The 20,098-nt window shown below is 39.0% G+C and overlaps 2 protein-coding genes across 8 annotated transcripts in view; one reads left to right on the top strand and one right to left on the bottom strand.

Annotated features, from left to right (window-relative positions):
- Nucleotides 1-5: 5 nt before the first annotated feature.
- Nucleotides 6-10,352, top strand: itgb1bp1 (integrin subunit beta 1 binding protein 1). Of its 2 annotated transcripts, XM_062983590.1 has the most exons (7): nucleotides 6-163; nucleotides 2,450-2,524; nucleotides 4,231-4,309; nucleotides 5,316-5,452; nucleotides 6,214-6,306; nucleotides 7,814-7,963; nucleotides 9,316-10,352. In XM_062983590.1, the coding sequence occupies exons 2-7, from the start codon at nucleotides 2,453-2,455 to the stop codon at nucleotides 9,385-9,387; spliced, it is 603 nt and encodes a 200-aa protein (XP_062839660.1). In that variant the 5' UTR covers nucleotides 6-163; nucleotides 2,450-2,452; the 3' UTR covers nucleotides 9,388-10,352. The 2 variants fall into 2 exon arrangements, with proteins under 2 accessions (XP_062839660.1, XP_062839663.1); XM_062983593.1 differs by lacking the exons at nucleotides 6-163; nucleotides 2,450-2,524; nucleotides 4,231-4,309 and having other exon boundaries at nucleotides 6,218-6,306.
- A 936-nt stretch (nucleotides 10,353-11,288) lies between these two features.
- The window catches only part of asap2 (ArfGAP with SH3 domain, ankyrin repeat and PH domain 2), a 148,950-nt gene continuing 140,140 nt past the window's right edge, over nucleotides 11,289-20,098 (bottom strand). For 5 of the 6 annotated variants that reach the window (XM_016996639.2, XM_008117675.3, XM_008117693.3 and 2 more), the window contains 4 exons: nucleotides 19,218-19,282; nucleotides 18,023-18,132; nucleotides 16,619-16,741; nucleotides 11,289-15,501 (listed from right to left, as the gene is read on the bottom strand). In XM_016996639.2, the coding sequence (XP_016852128.1) occupies nucleotides 15,427-15,501; nucleotides 16,619-16,741; nucleotides 18,023-18,132; nucleotides 19,218-19,282 (373 nt within the window). In that variant the 3' untranslated portion in view covers nucleotides 11,289-15,426. The remainder of the gene's footprint in view (nucleotides 15,502-16,618; nucleotides 16,742-18,022; nucleotides 18,133-19,217; nucleotides 19,283-20,098) is intronic. The other variant, XM_062983549.1, reaches the window with a different exon arrangement.

The raw sequence follows: 20,098 nt of genomic DNA, 5'->3' as shown, positions 1-20,098 counted from the left end.
CAAACTTAGAGAAGCCGAGGGGAGGGAACAAGGACCGGAAGTGGAACTCTGTGGTAGGGCACGAAGCCGGCGGGGTAACACTGTCTGTTTTCCGTGCCTTCCCGTTTGTGGAGAACTTCAAGGAGCGGCCTGCGAGGGAGGGAGCAAGGCGCTTGGGCTGCAAGTAAGGGTTTGCGATCTTTTTGCTCTGGAATTTGACAAGGCCTTTAGCCTTCTCTGCCAGATAAGGCTGGTACCTCGCCAAACACAACACTCCCAGTATTCCAAGACAGTTAAAGTGGTGTCAAACCGCATCAGTCCTACAGTGTAGAGCAGGCCTGGGCAAACTTGGGCCCTCCAGGTGTTTTGAACTTCAACTCCCACCATTCCTTTCAGCCTCAGGCCCCTTCCATTCCCCCCTCAGTCGCTTATGGCTGAGTGGGTAAATGAAAGGGCCTGAGGCTGTGAGGAATGGTGGGAGTTGAAGTCCGAAATACCTGGAGGGCCCAAGTTTGCCCAGGCCTGGTGTAGAGGCACCCATGATGTTCTTTCTATTCTTGCTGCTGTCCAGGCCTAGTGAGCCTTTTTTGTTTCATACCTTCAAGATCCAGAAGCTATCCGTTTCCATGTCTCGGATTTCAGTGGGGGTCCCGATCCGTTTTTCGGGAGCCTCCCGAATTCGGCAGAATAGAAATCCGGTTTTGATCTGGGAAGCTGAAAGATTTATTTTCTATCCTGCCCATTGGCGGCGGCGGCGGCGGGGGGGGGGGGGTGCTCTCCAGGCTCTCCTTCCCACTGTTTTAGGCATTGTTTGTCCTTATATCCTTCATTAAGAGTTGTCTGGGCCTGTAACCTATTGGGTTATTGGATTATGACTTGTTAGGATCATAACCTGTTAGGTAGCAGAGTTTCAGGAGTGTTCTTTTAGTTTATTGGGTAATGGAAGATCATTGGCTGTGTAAATATCTTGTTTCTATTCCACACTCAGCAGACAAAGATTCAAGTAGACTTCTTTTAAAATAACAAGTTTGCTTTGCTTACAACTTTATGTATTGAAGGTACATTTCTTGTCAGGTTAATCTTTAAAACGTTTCAGTTTGCATCTTTAACTTATAATCTTTAACAGTCTCTTCAAAACTATATTGTTTGTATTGCTCTTTTTTTATAACAGTCTCCTTTCAAGGAACTCAAGCCTCAACAGACCTCTAACTTCTTACACTACTGTACTTCTTACACTCTGTCTGTACTCAAACAGACACAAGCATCCACTGTCATTCCACAACTGTCATCCTTTTAAACTGCATTCTAAACAGTCACTGAACCAATTGCAGTATCTGCAGTCCCTCCCACTGTTTCAAGTACATAGAGCTAAGAAAACTGTAAACCAAAGAAGACATACACTTCAGGAAATAAACAACACATTATAAACAGACAAAACATTAGATAGAGGAGGCTTGAGAAGGTTGCCATCTCCAACATTGACAGAGTGAGCATTTCTTTGTTTCTACATTCAAGACCTAGAAGCTATCTGCTTCTGTGTTCCGGATTTTGGGGGGGGGGGGGGGCGTGCGTTCAAGAACCTCCTGAATTCGGGAGAACAGAAATCCCTTTTCGATCTGGGAATCTGAAAGATTTGTTTTCTATCTGGCCTATTGGCAGCAATGGAGGGGACTTCCCAGGCTCCCCTTCCCGTCCTTTTAGGCGTTTGTCCTTATATCCTTCTTAAGACCTCGATTAGAAGCATCAGAGTTAAGATACCACTCTTTCTGCGATCCTTTCCTTTCTGTCTGTAAAGGAGACTGGATTTAATGCTTTGTTAAGGCTGTTTCTACCCTAGACGAGAGTAGCTGCAGGTGCGCTTTCTCCCTGCAGGAGGCAGTTTTCCAAGAATTTTAAGGAGGCTTCCCATTTCCCAAGGAAGGAAGAGGGATTGACCTGGAGGTATCCTACCTTGGACTTCCTTTAAAAAGACCTCCCATCTTTCTTGATTTGGAGATCCTGGAAAGGAGAACTGGTGCCTTACCCCTTAATGCTTCAATCTCCCTTCTGCTTTCAAATCAAGAGAGAAGAGAGGGCTTAAGAAACTTCCTGGGACCCTTTCCCTTCTAGTAACTGCCTCCCTCCCTGCATTTCACGTGTAATCAAAAGAAACAGAAAGCAGCTGGTTTTTGACAGCCACTGTTCTGTTGTGGTCAGTAGAAAACTGTCAGCAGAGCCCATCCCATTACAGGCTTCCGAATAAGCCGAAAGCAAACATCCAAAATGAATTCATACACAAGCGTACTAAATATTGAAACACTTTTATTTATCAGTTTGTGATGGATTTTGAATAGAAGATTTGAACCTCCATCTTAAATATATTTATATTTTGTGGAATTATGTGTGTCTTTAGGGCTTTCTGCTGCAACAATGTGATAAACAATATTTGTTCTTTCTTATATGAATTCCCTTTGCTCTTCTGTCTTGACAGAAGATGTTCAGGAAAGGCAAGAAGCGGCACAGCAGCAGCAGCTCCCAGAGCAGTGAGATCAGCACTAAAAGCAAAGTAAGAGCAATGTGCTATTGGGCTGAGGTATACAATAAATTAGTCATATTTTCATATTGCAGGTGAACCTTTGTCTCCATTCTGCATCCACACATCCGTTTAATCATGGCTTTAAAATTTTGAATAATTCCCAAAAACAAACTTGTGTTGGTTGACCAATTTATATAAAGGACACTATTTTGCTGCCCCATTGTATTCAGTGGGACTTGGTTCGCTATTATCTGTAGTTTCATATATCTACGTGCAGTCTAGGAATGTATCTCCTGTGGATATATTGGGTTATACTGTATTGTTCATTTCTGTGAATCCTTCTAATGCGGTGAAAGTTTGCTATCAGCTTAATGCCTTTTCAGAACTACTACCGTAGTCATACAGGCAGGGCTGGATATGTATTTCAGGCAGTTGGACGACAGCAAGAGATGTATTCATGTATTTTAACCAGATACTTGATGTATTTAGGCTTTCCTTACCAAATGAGAAAAACCTTTGCTGTTAAGTAAATTTTTTGTATTGTTTTAAATCTGTTTTTAAATCTGCTTATGTTTTATTCTTTTGTATTGTTGTGTATTGGCATCAAATTCTGCCAGTTTTGTAAGCCGCCCTGAGTCCCTTCGGGTGAGAAGGGCGAGATAGAAATGATGGAAATAAATAATTAAATAAATAAAATAGCTAAATCTGAAATATTTATTTATACTATTTCCCTTGTTAGTGATTTAAGTAAGTTAAATTATTTTAATTGGCACCATCACAGATGGATCTGTTTGTAATTCACTGAAACTGAATAATAAATAGTGAGTGATGCTCTGAGCAGTACTGTTTCATTATCTGGGCAGAGCCCAAAAGGGGGCCTAGGCAGAGTAGTCCATTTTATTGAGTGGAGGGTGGGTTGAAGGAGTTAAACCATTTCCCCCGGTTTCCTGTTATTCCCTCCCTCCCCACCCATGTTGTCGTCGTAATAACTTGTTTATAACACTGGGGAGGGGAGGAATAACCAGCAAAACTGGGGGGGGTGGGTGGTTTAACTCCTTAAACTCCCCCCCCCCCCCCCATAAAATGGACTATCCTCTGTCTAGGCCCCCTTTTGGAGTCTACTCAGATAATAGAACACTACCCACTGAGCATTTGGTGAAATGGTGTGCTCATTTTTCAAAATACCAGCATGGTTTTGTGTACATGTTCCCTCCAAGACACAATGTTCATTTACACTGTAAAATTAATGCAGTTTGAGGCCACTTTAACCGCCATGGCTCAATGCTCTGTGATCTTATGTTGTGAAATTGCAACTCCCATAAATCCGTAGCACAGAGCCATGGCAGTTAAAGTGGTGTCAATCTGAATTAATGTTACAATGTAGCTGTATCCTCACAGAAAGTTACACATATATGAATTTTTGAGACTAAATGTATTATTTTCAATTGGAAATCCCAATGGGTGCAAATGTGGGTTCATACTTTCATATATTAAAAAAATGTCCAATATGGACATTACTGTTTAGAACTATTAAAATGTGAATTATTTAGCATGTTGAAGGAAAAAAAGTATTTCTTTGTTATCCATTTATGCTAAACAATTTAATACAAATCCAAAGATGTGTTAAACCTGCATAAATTTAGTGCATCCTTTATTTAAACTGCAGAGAACTGAGAAAATGAATCATAGAGAAGAAGAACCTCACAGCATTGTCCTATTTCTCTTTCCTTACCTAGTCAGTGGACTCCAGTCTTGGAGGACTTTCAAGATCTAGCACTGTTGCTAGTCTAGATACAGACTCTACAAAAAGTTCAGGTATGAATCTGATGTTCTGAATGGATTATAATTGGTCAATTGTGTAGATGAGTGCTAGCCACTTTGAGTCTCCTTATGGAGAGAAAAAGCAGAATATAAATAAACATCATAATAAGAATAATTAAAAGAAATACGAATTTTATTGAGTGTTGTGCATTAACAGGAATAGAATTTTCTTAAGCAGATAATAACTCAGAAGTTTGTGCTATCTATAAACCGGTGAAGGAGGGTGAGCATACTTGTGTATAAACAAATATTTGTATGTAAATTCTTGTGTGGTAGCTTTTCTCTCTAGTTTTTGCAATATTGACTGTTTTTCATGGTTTACATCCAGTAGTCCTGGAGGGAAAGGCAAAGCCCTAGACAGGCGACTGCATAATATAAACAAACGTGCTGTTAGTTCATACCATTAATGTGAATTTCTGAAAATGTTGTTACAGATACTTGCACTTCTTTCCATGTTTTCCTCCTATTATCATACCCCACCAAATAGCTTCTAAATGGAACAGTTCTTCATCTTTTTAATGAGATGGTAAAGTTGCTGAAGCCAACTGGAAACAAACCATCCAGGCCCCCAGGCCCATAAAACAGTGCTAATTCATCTCCTTTGGTCCTGTCCTTCAGCTTTTGCATTAACGTTGGTTGTGTGCTATCAAAGAATTCTTCTGTCATGTGGATCCTTCTAGAACAGTGGTTCTCAATCTGTGGGTCCCCAGGAGTTTTGTCCTACAGTTCCTAGAATTCCCAGCCAGTTTACCAGCTGTTAGGATTAATGGGAGTTGAAGGCCAAAACATTTGGGGACACACAGGTTGAGAACCACTGTTCTAGAATGAAGCAGTTCTGAAATCTTGGGTGGATAATATGGGATGCAGCCCAGTAATGATGTTTTCACTACTCTTGATTTTCATGCTGCTAAAGCTGAGCTTACATGCATGGGATGGGTCTTGAGGGGTGTGCGTTAGCTTTCATGGTTGGATTCTTGTTTGAATATGTACTTCTCTCTAGGTCAGAGCAATAGCAATTCAGATACTTGTGCAGAATTTAGAGTGAAATATGTTGGTGCCATTGAGAAGTTAAAGCTTGATGAAAGCAAGACTTTGGAGGGGCCGCTGGACTTAATCAACTACATAGATGTGGCACAGGTAAAGACAATGGCCAGTGTCGTATGTATTTTAGTATAAAACGAAAATGCACCAGTGTAGTTACTCTGGATAATTATTTTGGACTTTCATCAAACATATTAGTTCTAAATTAAATAGAAACATTTCACCTTAGGTATTTTTATAGGGCAAATATGACAGCCAACTATTTCTGTTTTTTAAGGATTGGCCTGCAGCAGGTTGAGAGGCTGGAGCTACTTGTGTAAATAAACATTAATGCACAAAATATCTACTGTAGCTTCCACACAGTTCTGGTTGACCTCAGGTTGTCAGCTTTTGCCAAATAGGTCTCCTGCACCTTCCTTAAATAGTAGAAATGAATAATGTAATCATGAGGATTGGTTCCAATAAAGCATACATTCAAATATAAATCTGTTCAACATATTCAAAGAAATTGCATTTCTCATTTTTAATCATTAAATGAGTAAAACTAACAAAGTAATTATCAACATTCCATGACCTGTTTTTATTAAAGCCTAGGTAATGATGCCTTTAGTAAATAGTGTCTTAAATATAGACATTCTAGCAAAACACAACTTAATTTAAAAAAAACATAGTAATCCGCTCATAGGTCACATACTGCTTTAATTGCTAACGAACTTTTATTGAGCTTTGATGCTTGTGTATCTTTAATAAGATTTTCAAGTTGTAAGGAACTTGCCTCTTCCAATACTTGTTTCAGGAGTGAATGTTGAGTAGTACTGACACGTACATACAATATTTCTTTCTGTTTCTTTTCAAAGCAAGATGGAAAACTACCCTTTGTTCCAGGGGAAGAGGAATTTGTTATGGGAGTGTCCAAGTACGGCATTAAGGTCACAACTTTGGACCAGTATGTAAGTGATAGTCCTGAAATATATTAGTAGTTAACCTTTCTTAAATGTATTTCAAAATAGGGTTAATGCGACTAAGTCCTTGAATCTGAGACATATTATGAGAGTTGGAAAGGTGGGGAGTATAGTGGAAGAAGTGCATTCTGTACTTCATTTCATCTTTAGATGTTTGATTTAATAGTGCATAGTTATGACCCACAAGACATTGCTGGTGGCATACTCTTTCTCATTGGGCCAGCCAGCACAGGGTCTTACTTCGGGAGACTCCATTCCCATTTCTTTCCATTTGTCAGTTTGTTTTCTCAAACAGGAATTCAGCATTTTGTAACCACTCATTCTGCTCTGCTTTGGTCTTCTCATATTGTTCTGTGTTATTGTTGTTCTTACACCTTTAGTTTTCTTTTCCTAAAGATGCAGACACTCCTGAGGATGTTGGAAAGATACTAGAATAACATTAGATAGAAGAATATATCTTTCTCTGACAACTCATACATATAAAGAGTTTGAGATCGGGGAATATTTACATAACTCCCATACCAATTTGTAATTACTTAAATGCTTTTCTCTCAAAATGAGTCAAGGAATTGAAATAATGAGAGGTGCTTATTCTACTTATGGAATAGCAATCACATATTTTATGGAATCCTATGAATATAATTATCCTATAATTCTGGCCTTCATGTCATTAACAGAAAAAAGGCCAATGGAGGTATCTCAAAACAGGGTCCAAACCGTTACTTTCAGATAGCGGTTTAAGGCTCCCTTCTATACTGCTATATAATCCAGATTATCAAAACAGATAATCCACATTCTCTGCTTTGAAGTGGTTTATATGTGTCTACACTGCCATATAATCCAGTTCAAAGCAGTAATCAGGATTTTATATGGCAATGTAGAAGGGACTCAAGTTGATAGTACTCAGAAATATCAGCCTTCCCCAGTAAAATAATATTGCTTTGTTCACAGTTTCCCACTTCAGTACAACGTGTAATCTGTGCCAAGGGGATGAAACGAAAGTGGTGTAAAAGCTTTTTGTAATAAGTCCCGGTCTTCTTTTATCTAGTCCCCAAATGCAGAACTGTAAGAAGTTTGTGCTAAGCTCTTTGAACTTTGAGTACTGGTATCACGAACTCGCCTCATACAGTATTACAAAAGGTAGCAAGTATTTACCAAGCTGACACCAGTCCTATTAACAACGTGTTTGTGAGCCTTATAGGACAAAGGAGATTTGAGAAATGAACGCTCAAAAGAGAAACTTTGCACAGAATTCTTGAGACAGTTTTGATTTTTTTGTGCCCTGACAAATGTAAAGTTCAATTCCTATCTTATTAGTAAGTGAGAGAATAATTTGTCTATCCCACAAATAGGATTTCTGCAAGCTATTTTTTGCAAATAAAGCATGGAGCATTCATTCCCAAACGCATAAGGCAACATCTTAGAAGTTTTATATTGATGAAGTGAACTAATAACTATTTTTCTTCTGTACTAAATTAACCTGTGCAACTTTCAGGATGTTCTGCATAGACATGCACTTTACCTAATTGTTCGTATGGTCTGCTATGACGACGGCCTTGGCGCAGGCAAGAGTTTGCTGGCTTTGAAAACAACTGATACAAAGTATGAAGAATACAACCTTTGGATATACCAGTGTAATAGTTTGGTGAGGTGATTTTTTGTATTTTTAAAGGCCATATAGCCAATGGGATGTAAAGATAGCAATTTAATGTGCACCATACTAATAGTATGCATGAACTCCCAGTACCTTTACTTAGCCAAAACTGTGACGAAAGGTTATAACATGAAGAGCACTAGAGGCTGGGGCACACTTGGAAGAAACAGTATGGTCGCCAAAGCTCTTACTATCTATGTAACATTTACATAATATGCTTTAACAGACTTTGCTGGCTCACTTATATTGCAGTGTAAGAGCAGCCCTTTACTGGATGTGAGCATTAGAGAACTGCAAAATCCTAATTCCTACAGGTGAAAGTCCATTTGTGAAGACATACAATTCCAACAGGATTCTGAGCATTATGCTATATACACAAACCAGACCATGCTAGATGTTGTGTATTTCTTAGCTGAGTTTGTAAATTTTAATGATCAGTGAACAGTCATGGGAAACTTTATTCAAATCATTAAGTTGGCGTTTGCTGATGGTGATAAAAACCAATTTGTTGTATTGAGCACTAGTTCGATGTTATTTTATTTCAATATCCTTTCAATGTGGTTGGAGAGTCCTAGTGAAATTAAATTTTGACTGCATACTAGAACAGTCAATTACAAAACTTCATTCCTTTTTTTCCTTCTCCAGTTTTTGTTTTCCTTACATGAGGTCCCTTGTAGAAATGTATTACAGGCATACTAGTTATGTCTTTCCAAACTGAAATGGCTAGGAAATCTTCATAGGTGTTCGTGTTTGGCCTGCTTCGGAGGCATGACACTTCAGTGCAGACATCTCCCAAATCTGTTTGAGGGCCTTTCCACACAGCCATGAGGCAGAATATCAAGGCAGAAAATCCCACAATATTTGCTTTGAACTGGGATATCTGAATCCACACTGCCATATGTTCCAGTTTAAAGCAGATAATGTGGAATTTATTCAGCTGTATGGAAGGGGTCTGAATAATCCTAATTGAAATTCATCTGAACCTGAGGCACATGCCTATCATATATCATAGAACAGGAATAGATAATATGTGGTTTTCTAGATGTTAAACTATAATTCCCATGAGGCTTCTTTATTGGCTAGAGCAGGCATGGGTTAGAACAATTTTGTACTTCAACCCCCACAATTCCTAATAGCCTACTGGTTGAAGTCCCAAACACCTGGAGGGCCCAAGTTTGCTCATGCCTGGGCTAGAAGGTAGTTATAATTCAACAAAGTCTGGAAGCCCACATATTTCCAAACCATCATCAGAGAAACAAGGCATGTCTTGAATTCTGTAAGATTGAATTGCACTCTAAACTAGTGAAAATGATTTTTATGATTTCTTATTTCATAAACTATAGGAACAAGCACAAGCCATTTGTAAGATGCTCTCTACAGCCTTTGACTCAGTTTTAACATCTGAGAAGTCCTGAATTTCAGTTAACTCCACTTCATGCCGAGGAAGTGCTTCTTGCTGTGACTGCAGCAATTGTCGGCCAAAGAAGCATTTTGGTACAGAAGAACTGGATTTTTATTTTTAAAGAACTGCTTCATCTCTTCAAAGAAGCTGCTGCTGTTTTTTGTAAATGTTTGTTTTAAACTATATGGCCAAGGACCAAATCAAGACTTAATAATATAAGTTAACTTATGTTAATGAACCTGTACAGCAGGAGTGGGCAAAATGCAACCTACAGGCAATATTGTGGCCCCTGCCCCCCCCCCTTCAAGGATCAACCATTTTTGTTGTTTTGTTTGTTGCAAAAAAATTAACTATTTCTCCAAAAGGTTCAAAGATTAGTTCTAGATATTGCAGAAGGTGTTTCCACAGTATCAAAGCAATATTTTGCAAAACATCTTCCTCTCTCAATATGTCCCTAAATGCCCTCCAGGGCTCTTCATGGCCCAAAAACCTGCCTTTGTGTTCCATAGAAGGCATTTAGGGGCAAAAAAGAATTGAGGGAAAACATAAATCCCTCTACAGCAGAGTTTTCCAAACTGTGTGTCATGACACATTATGTCGGCTACAGTGTATAGGTGTGTCACATGAATGTAATTAAACCTTTGGGTCTACGTGAAATAAACAACAAATCCTGTGTGTGTGTGTGTGTGAGTGAAAGATTTCATGAGATATGTTGTGTCTCCATACATTCCATTATTACAATTCATGCAAGTTTTATAAAAGTTTTACCTTTTATAAGGGACTGGTTTACCCTAATTTACTAGTAAGACGTAATTATTGTGTCATGAAATCAAGAATGTGTAAAAAGGACATTACTAACATGAAATGTCTGAAAGGCTCTGCTCTAAGGTTTCTTGGCGGGCAGATGTGGCTCCTTAGTCTTCCCTGCTATAGACTGATGTTTTTTATACGAATTCTAAATAAACTTTGCTTCTTTGAGCTCCTTTTTTTACTTGAGTGAAAAAACAGTTAATTGAAAACATATCTTGATATAACTGATTATTTCGACCACAGCTTCTTAAACTTTTTCCACTTGTGCCCCCTTTCCACCTGAGAAAAAATTGCACCCCCTTTCTGCTCAAAATGTTTTACATCATCTTGGGTATGTAAGTATATAAAATAGATATAAAAGCCAAATATTTACTGATAACAAATCAGCATGTGCAAAGATTGCCAAACCGGACTTTCCTTTTATCAATTTTCTACAGAGCCCACTATAAACACTGCATGGTGTTGTTAACAGAGTTGGGTAAATATCCAGATGGCATTCAGAAACTTTTTACTGTTATTTTTTTGTGACCCCAACATTGAGTTCAGGGGACTCCACTTGGGGTCGGGACTCACAGTTTAAGAAGCAGTGACTGACATTACTGAAACCACATAACTACAATTCACATTGTTTGTAGGCACTGAATTTTTGCCTATTTACTGTAAGCCGCTTTGAGTCTCCTCAGAGAGAAAGGCGGGGTAAAAATGATGTAAATAAATAAATAAATAACTACAGCCTTTGTTGTCTGCTGGGATTTGGTTGCAGGGCCCGCGTGGATACAAAACCCATGAATGCTGAAATCCAACAATGGTGTAGTAAAATGGTGTCCTTTATATAAAATGGCAAAATCAAGGTTTGCTTTATGCATTAAAAAAACATGGCATGGATGGAAAGAGAGAGGCAATTATACTTAACACTCACAAATATTCAAGCACATATACCAGCATATGCTTTGCTTAACCATTTGTTTCCAAGTTAAAGAACCAAAGAATGATTCAGTCTTAAAATTAAGACAACCTGCTTATAATATACAGTGATACATGTGGACACTGTTGTTCTAGAGCTATTCTTTAACGATGCTACACATTTTGTAACAAAGTCAGCAAGAGGCTTAAAAGTAGTTTATTTTTCCAGTTAAGTGACTGGTTTAACAAAAGTAAAAGTAATCATGCTCGAATTATAAATCAATGCATCCAGACACTAAAAAAAATTGATTTCGGTTATACAGTGTATACAGTTGCTCTGCAACTAAACAATCAAAACCATCACACTGAAAATTATACATCTCAAGTAGCATTCTGAGCTGCGTTCTAAGTATCATATGCTCCTTTTAGAAATAGTCAAACACCGTAATTGTGTGCTCACTAACAGTTTACTGAATATCATCCATTTTTGTGAAAGATCACATGACTTGATTGACTTGGAGAAAATATTAAAATACTTGACGGATAGATATGAAGTGTGTCAAACAGTGCCAAAAACCCAAAGTGAACTTTTAAAATAGATGTCTTTATTCCAAGCCTAGAGCCATCACATTGTAGTGCGAGAAATACTTTTAAACTGGCCCTGATTTAAGTATTTGCAGGATACCTGAAAAGAGTGTAAACAAAGGTTGGCTCCATGCATTTACTTCTGCTGCGCTCAGACTCTTCAGGCATATTCAGTGACCGTTGACTTCTTCCTCCTTTGATCAACATATTATTATTCTCTTTTGAAAGTTTCCTGGGTTTCAAAAGAGGCTTGCCAGGAGACAGTAGAGGTGTTTGAGTCAAAGCCTTTTCAGGATCCTAGCTGATGTGATATTAAGGGCTAAAAAGAAAACACTTCCCAATGCTGCTTTGCACATATTATTTGTAAGCTTCTGTGTTAAAAAATACTGTACATAAGTGAACTGTGCAAAATAATGTGCCAATTTATTTTCTAGCAATTACCAGGCATAGAAGCATAAAAAATAGTGTTAAAAGCCGAACGGAACTGACCAGGCTCTGAATGAATGTGTAGTGGCAAACTATTATTCTAATATACATATATGTTTAGCAGGAACTTTGAATATGCAGACTTAGCTTTAAAAACTCGCAACAAAACTATCCTGAAACATTCCAGTTTTCCCCCCATAAACACTGCAACAGCCTGTATCAAAGTGGTTTTTCTTTATATATATATATATATATATGTGCCAATGGATTTGCAGCCAAACATTGGACAAGTTGTCTTAAATGTACCATTTTAAGCAAGGCAGCAATAAAAGGGTGAGATTGGGCATCCCTTCCCCATATATAAATATACTAATTGGCCTTTCTCCCCCATCTATTCCAATCTACGCTAGCCGATATATACATAATTTCTGAGTCAGAAATTCAAAGTTCTCTTGATAAATCTAGAGATACAATAGTCACAAAACTTGTGATCAAAGCCAATGTGACCTGGACATTGATATTCTAATCCTATGCTACCGCTGCACCTCTCGGGTAGCATATATGCAAAATAAAAACCTGTTACAATATCACAATATACAAACATTAAAAGGACATTGCTATGTTCTGTAATAGATTATTACCCATTTGGAATTATGAAATCTATTCACAATTATTAACAGTGTCAACTACCATGTTTTTGAGTACATTTATACAGTGTGAATCTGCAAACAGATATTGAACCAATTGCAGGGCAGTGGCCTATGCCGTAATACACAGAGCACTGCCCCACCACAATGTGCTTTAAAAACAAAAAAAGCTAGACACTACAAATTATGTTGTGTGTATTTCTTTATATAAAAAAGTGAGCAAACTAACCCATAGCTAAGTTTATTTACCAATCGTTGGTATCTGGCATGTTTTTTTTCTTACCTTAAAGATGCCTGAAGAATGAAATAAGGTTTATGCCATATGTATATTTAGTATAGAAAAGTATGACCTCAAGTTTATAAAGTATGAGGTGATCAGATTCGGCGTTGAAACCGAATATCTACATCAAATTATTAAAATATTTCTTTTGCAAAACCAAAGGTCTTTCTAGCACAATTTTAACAAATAAATATGCAGTTACTTCTTTATTTCTTGTAGATTCCATACAAGTATATGTTTCCAAGATTCACACACTGTGGGGGGGGGGGGGGGGGGAGATATTCCCAACTAGTTTATGGCCACACATCTCAGGTGGCAGAAATGTTCCTCTTTTCACCAGCTTTGGGGGGAAAGTATTGGCTGGTTATGTGGCAAGTTTTACTTCTATTTAGAAACATTCCTTGATGTTAGAGGGCTGTGGTTTCACACCCCAGCCTTAAGGCTTCTTCTTTGCATTATGGGGGAGGTAGGCAGGGCTTTACAAAGCTACCTTTCTGTCCGGTCCCTATAATAATAAAGCAAGAATTGAGAATTTTTTGGCTCTTCCATTGTTTTGAACTACAACTTCCAGGAGCCTCAGCAAGCACACCCAATAATAGTGGATGATGGGAGCTGTAGACCACAATATCAAGGCTAGGGGAGTCTCCCATCCCGGCTGTAAATATATCTCATCTCTTACTCTGTATTGCAAGGCAGACAGGACATTAGAGCTTATCAGCAGCTCATTCGGTGTTTGATCTCTATTAATGCTAGTATAATAGCAGAAAAATGCCAGTGGTTTAATCACTCGTTTGTTAAGGTTATGTTAGATCTGAAGTAACTTGTTCCTTCTGTAACAAAAGCTTGCCCCTTGGACTCAGTTTTGCAAGATGGCAGATATCTATCACACTTAAGGAGTGGAGACAGTCTATTCAGTGCATTGTAATCATTGCAAATTTTCAGATTTCAGGCTTCTGTGATCATTTTGCTGATTGTCCTGCAAGAGCCTGATGCTATGAGGATATGTCCTATTCATACATACCTTTTTCCTGTTTTTTTTTACTACACAAACTGTCTATGAGAAACATATACCATGTTTAAGGTACTCACATACACCATATATATTGGTTTGGGTGTGTTATTGGGGCTTAGACACATTTTAAACTCTCAGTCCTCTCTATCCCCTACATTGGAATAGATTTCTAATGAATATTGTGGATTAATCAATTCCAAGTGCACTTGAGTGAAGAAGAACTACTACGACCTTTATGCAACATCTGTGTATTTCTACAAAGTAGTCAAGTCCTCTGGAAACTTCACCCAAACCCACTTCTGTCAAACTCAAGGTTCAGAAGCTGAATCCCACTCAGCATGTCATTTCATGTGGCCCTCCAGATGCTGACTACAACTCCTGTATTTCTCCTCATTCAACCTCATGATTAGGGCTGATGGGAGTTGGGATAGAGTAACATCTGGTAGGCTGCAGTTTGTTCTGTTCAGTCAGGATAGCTGGGTTTGAATTTAGACACAAGGCTTGTGGACATAGTGTCTGACATTGTCCTTTAACTTTTTCCCAAACTTATGAGTCACAAGTGCTACTGGGTTGCAATTTCCATTATCCCCAGTCTGCATGGCGGATCATCAAAAGTGATGAGAGTTGTCATTCAATAACATCTGAGCTCCCAAACTCGGTAAAAACTAAAGAGCACCAACCATGATGTAAAAAAATTATAGTTGGCTCTGTATCCACGTTTTCTCCATTTATGGATTCAATGACCCTCTGAATGCAGCCATAAGAGCCTTGATAAAAATGAGTTTGATACCCCTGAAACAATGGATGAAGGCAAAGGTATTAAGAAATTGGATACCAGCTATAGTTTGTTGCTCGATTCATGTCTTCATTTGGCTATCGTATACTACATAAAAGCAGAAGAAACTGCCCCCTTTAAAACTGAAGTTTTCAGTGCAGCTGCACTGTCCTGAGATAAGTCTCAAGACACTGAGTGCAAATATGAGATTTGCATGACAGGCACTAGTGCAGTCATCAATTTCTTGGCTCAGCCTGTCGGTCGATTTCCACACTTCATGAACCACAGAGTCAGGAATGCTTTTGCTCACTGGAGTGATAAAGGAAAGTGCCTAGCACACCAAGAAAGTCTTCATGCCAAAATGTATGAAAATGGATGTCATGTTTTTCATGAAATAGGTATCTTGTGTTCTTGGGGCTTTTCAATGATAACATTTGTTTTATAGTATATAGTAAAGCCTCCAATGTGTAAATAAAAAAAATCAAGTTACATCATGAGAATGTCCATAATGAGTCAACTGTTGGTGTACAGGTCATAAAATATCCTGGTGAAACATCTGAATACAAGGCCGGGAGCTGCTGTAAAATCTAGAAATGGAACGTCTCTCCATCTGTTCAATCAACAATAAAGTGCACAAATGATACAGGAAAAGCTCCTTTTCGGGTGGGCTCGCCATCAATATGTCCGATCTGGAAAAGACGTAACACTTTTTAAAGTAACAAAGACAGAGTCTTCCAGTAATTTTAAGCTGTAACCATGTATAACTGCTCAAAAAGAATGAACCCCCAGCTATTAAACAGATATCTACACAAAAAACAATACTATTGGTTTTCATTTCTTACTATCTGCCTGCCAGCTAAAGCAAAGTTATTCAGATAATAGGTCAACATTTTAAAGAAGTGCTTGGAGGAGAGAGATCTGGTTCCTCTCAAAACAGTTTTATTAATTTTACACTCCAATTTTCAATCCGAATTCCCAAACTGATTCGTGAAATGTCCCTGTCCTGCACTTGAAAATGAAAACTTAATATCGTTTTAAGAGCAAAAACATTTTTTCTTCAAATTTCCATTCATAGAATCCAAAATCTACTCATTATCTTTCAATGGGCTGATCCAGTAAAACATAGAAGAAAATAATACATGTGTGCAGGCACATTCATCTTCTCATGTGGATAATTTCCCCAATGGCAGAGGGAGGCCAAGATTGAAAATGAGAGTATTCAATCTGTCCTTCCAGTAATTCTACAATGGAGTTGTGCAGAACATGGATTTCGTCTGCTTTGCTAGCTGGCTATATTTGGCTGATGAAGCAGACTTCTGGGCTGGTTAACAAAGCTAGGACAAGGACACTTTATTTCACATATAGCTGACCAAGGTGGTGAACTGGTTTCCTGCTTAGCTGTTTCCTGAGCAGGAAGAGGGGGAATTGTGGGGAAAAGTGGTCTTAATCTATCCTCCCCTTTACACTGCTAAAGATATACAGTAAGCTACAGCAAAGCAGGATGTTTTCTTGGAAACCACTGGCTGAAGATCCTCAAGTAGTTGAAAGGCCAGGCTTTCTTTCCATTTTTCCTCATATTCTTGAAAAGTAATATGAGAGTCCGTTATATCTTTTGGTTTATGGCAGTGGTTCTGAACCTGTGGATCCCTAGATGTTTTGGTCTTCAACTCCCAGAAATCCTAACAGCTGGTAAACTGGCTGGGATTTCTGAGAGTTGTAGGCCAAAACAACTGGGGACCCACAGGTTGAGAACCACTGGTTTATGGAATACACACCAGCATGGCCTAAAGCCCTCAATATACTTACCCACCACTCCTGATCTTCCTCGCCATCAACAATGATGATATCACCCTCTGAAAAGGTTAGTTCATCTGGATTATCTGCCACACAGTTATAAATTGCTTTTACTCTCTTGGGTTTTGTTTTTGACTGAAAGAGAAGCAAAAACAAGATCAGATGAACAATATGCTGAAAACAGAATCATGGTTGACTTCAGTGAGAGAAGTAGGGCAACTTTCTCCACTTTGCATTCATGATGTTCAGGCAGGAGTTGCCTTCATTTAGTTATATCATTATGGTCCCTCATAACAAAAAGTGAGGAAGGCTGGGAGCTGTAGTTCCACATCTAGAGTGAGCTCCCATATGTACAATGAGTTAAACCATTGTGCCGGCAGGACTGCTGACCTAAAGGTTGGTTCAAATCCGGGGAGCAGGGTGAGCTCCCATCTGTCAGCTCCAGCTTCCCATACAGGGATATGAATGAAGCCTCCCACAGGATGGTAAAACATCTGGGCGTCCCCTGGGCAATGTCCTTGCAGATGGCCAATTTTCTCACACCAGAAGCAACTTGCAGTTTCTCAAGTTGCTCCTGACATGAAAAAAGAACCAACTTCTAAGCTCTGTTTCTATACTTTGTTAAGACAGCTTTCCAGACTGTTAAAATACTACAGTACAGAATCTACAGAACAAAATGCTAGATATTTGCATTTATGACTGAAAGGTTAACTCACCCCTCCTATAAAAAACCCCTAATTAAATAACCAATTTCCGTCCCCAAATCTGCCATTTTTAGTCTAAACTGGAAACACTGCTTCAGTATCAAGGCCACCTTGTGAAAGGAATTAAAACAGTGGAGTTGTTCAGCTGACACTTCATTTAGCTAATGTCCTCTCAATCCAAAGCTTCTGCTAAGATGATTTACTTAGAACCTTTTAGTAAACGTAAGCTATTTAGCTTGCCGTATATTTCCTTTCTCTACCCACCCCATTCATACTGCTAACTCCATCTTGGGGGAGGAATCAGATGGAACTGGATTACTGAAACGGTTCCAATATACAAGCAGATAAAAGCAATTGCGTAGGCTACATTTTCACAGCTTTTCTAACAAACACTGGCTGTGATTTATAGCTACAAAACACCCACAATCACTCAAAACAGTTTTCTGGAAATCGTCCCAGATATACATGTGATTTCAGTGCAAATGAGCAATGCCATAAGACTCATCCTTATTTTCTTTGTTTCTTTGTTATAATCCAACCTCAACCTCATATTCAACAGCAGGCAATGAAGAAAAAAGTGGGCCAAGAGAATCAGAGTTCCCCTCATCCCTAGTTCAGAATCATGATACTTTACATTATGCGTTTATTGGAAAGTGAAGAGCTGCCAAATGCAACTTTATAAGAAACAGGTGTAGATTCCTTCACCACTTACTATCTGAGACTTTCTTGGCATTGGAGCTGGAGGTTGGATGGCTCCTGACATGTTTGCAGAAGGGCCCATTTGTGATCCGGCAATTTCAGATGCTGATGAAGATTCCCCTGCTATTAAAAATAAAATCATGTTAGTCAAAACTGAAAATGAAAGAAATTGGATCCATTTTGGGAAACATTCTGCAGACTCTCTTACACTCCAAGCCACTTTCTGTACCTCTCCCAAAACAATTATAATAATCCCTCTATATTTGCAGTTTTGACTTCTGAGGATTTGATTATTCTCAGATTAGATAAAAATCTCTAGATCCTCCACTGAGAAACTATGGTCAACTTTCAGCAGAATTTCACCATAAAATCATATTGGAAGACCTAGAAATTCCCAGATAGGTGTTCTTTTAAGTAAAAAAGGAGGAATTTCTTTATTTAGGTTTTCACTTCATGGGGGTCACGTGCCCACCCCCCCTTTTTTAAATTGTGTCAGAGGCAAATTGAGAACATACTGCAAGTCACTTCTGGTGTGAGAGACTCAGCCGTCTTCAAGATGTTGCCCAGGGAAGCCCAGATGTGTTACCATCCAGCGAGGGGCTTCTCCATGTCCCCACATGGGAAGTTAGAGCTGACAGACAGGAGCTCACCCCGTTTCATGGATTTAAACCGCCAACCTTTAGGTCAGAAGTTCAGCTGGCACAAGGATTTAACCCACTGCACCACTGTAGCTCCTTAAAAAGGTTAGGGAAAATGTGCCCCTAACTCCAGCGAATGCGGAGCTTCTCATAGTTCCTATATCATCTGGATCCTAGTCAAGGATGCAATTTAGCACATGCTATTACTATTAGTGGTATTGGAATGAATGGGACTTACACTTTATATTCTTCTGAGTCCTAAGGAATTAGAACATCCTTTTGGTCAATCACGGTTTTGTACACCTGCATGTGTTGTTTTCCATTACAGCCCAGACAATTTTTAAATAATCGACTACTCCCCACCCCGCAAAACAATTTCTTCAAGGGGTTAAAATAGGCAACTATTTCCCAGAGTGTATCCAGAATGCAAACCCAACACTGTATGCTAGTTTTACTGTGGATGCAACTACAAGAAAGTTTTATGATGCAGGTCCATAATGAAAATGTTAATTGGCTCCAATTTGAGGTGTAAAAACTGGAAAACTAAATTTATGATGAAAAAATGGTTACCGCTGGATTGCTGCAGAGATCCGGAGCCCTTGCTCTTGTTAGTTAAAGTGGATGATTTGTCGGTCCTGTTCAGGAGAGAAGCAGCCATTACAACAAGTCTGTCTCTTCTGTAATTTCCCACTTACTTTTTCACCCATGAAGTTTAAGCCCAGAAAACTATCATAACCAATGTTGAATAATGTTCCGTTAAATACCTTCTATTTCTCCTTTAGATCAGAATGTTTCAGAATTGTTAGTGTTTATGTGTGTGTGTTTGTACTACAGTTGCTTGTTGACATTTAAGTCTAATTTAAAAAAGCATGTAGAATCATAGTCTCATAGAGTTGGAAGAGACCTCATGGGCCATCCAGTCCAACCCCCTGCCAAGAAGCAGGAAAATTGCATTCAAAGCACCCCCGACAGATGGCCATCCAGCCTCTGCTTAAAAGCTTCGAAAGAAGGAGCCTCCACCACAGTCCGGGGCAGAGAGTTCCACTGCTGAACAGCCCTCACACTGAGGAAATTCTTCCTAATGTTCAAGTGGAATCTCCTTCCTTTCCTGTAGTTTGAAGCCGTTGTTCTGTGTCCTAGTCTCCAGGGCAGCAGAAAACAAGCCTGCTCCCTCCTCCCTATGACTTCCCCTCACATATTTATACATGGCTAGGTAGGTAGTCTTGTAGGTACTCTACTCTAGGTAGTCTACAATCTATCCGTACACTGCTGCCTTATTTCTAATCACAGTTATAGGTATTCTTGCAAAACTTTGGGAGTTCACTCTCTGTCCCCAGATCCTGCCGTCTCTGCTCTTAAGCTTTTATATCCAAGTATGGCACTTTATATCCAAGTAACAGCGCTCCATGCAGTCATGCTGGCCACATGACCTTGGAGGTGTCTACAGACAA

This window comes from Anolis carolinensis, chromosome 1 (genome assembly GCF_035594765.1).
Source record: "Anolis carolinensis isolate JA03-04 chromosome 1, rAnoCar3.1.pri, whole genome shotgun sequence".
In the NCBI taxonomy this organism is placed as follows: Eukaryota; Metazoa; Chordata; class Lepidosauria; order Squamata; family Dactyloidae; genus Anolis; species Anolis carolinensis.
The sequence above is the reverse complement of the archived record's forward strand: the minus strand, read 5'-3'. Positions and strand labels throughout refer to the sequence as shown.

Bases quoted from the DNA above. Each gene is read 5' to 3' on its own strand.
- itgb1bp1 (XM_062983590.1), top strand. From the start codon at position 2,453: ATGTTCAGGAAAGGCAAGAAGCGGCACAGCAGCAGCAGCTCCCAGAGC. The intron at 2,525-4,230 runs GTAAGAGCAATG...TTCCTTACCTAG, and splicing joins AGATCAGCACTAAAAGCAAA to TCAGTGGACTCCAGTCTTGG. The intron at 4,310-5,315 runs GTATGAATCTGA...ACTTCTCTCTAG, and splicing joins AGACTCTACAAAAAGTTCAG to GTCAGAGCAATAGCAATTCA.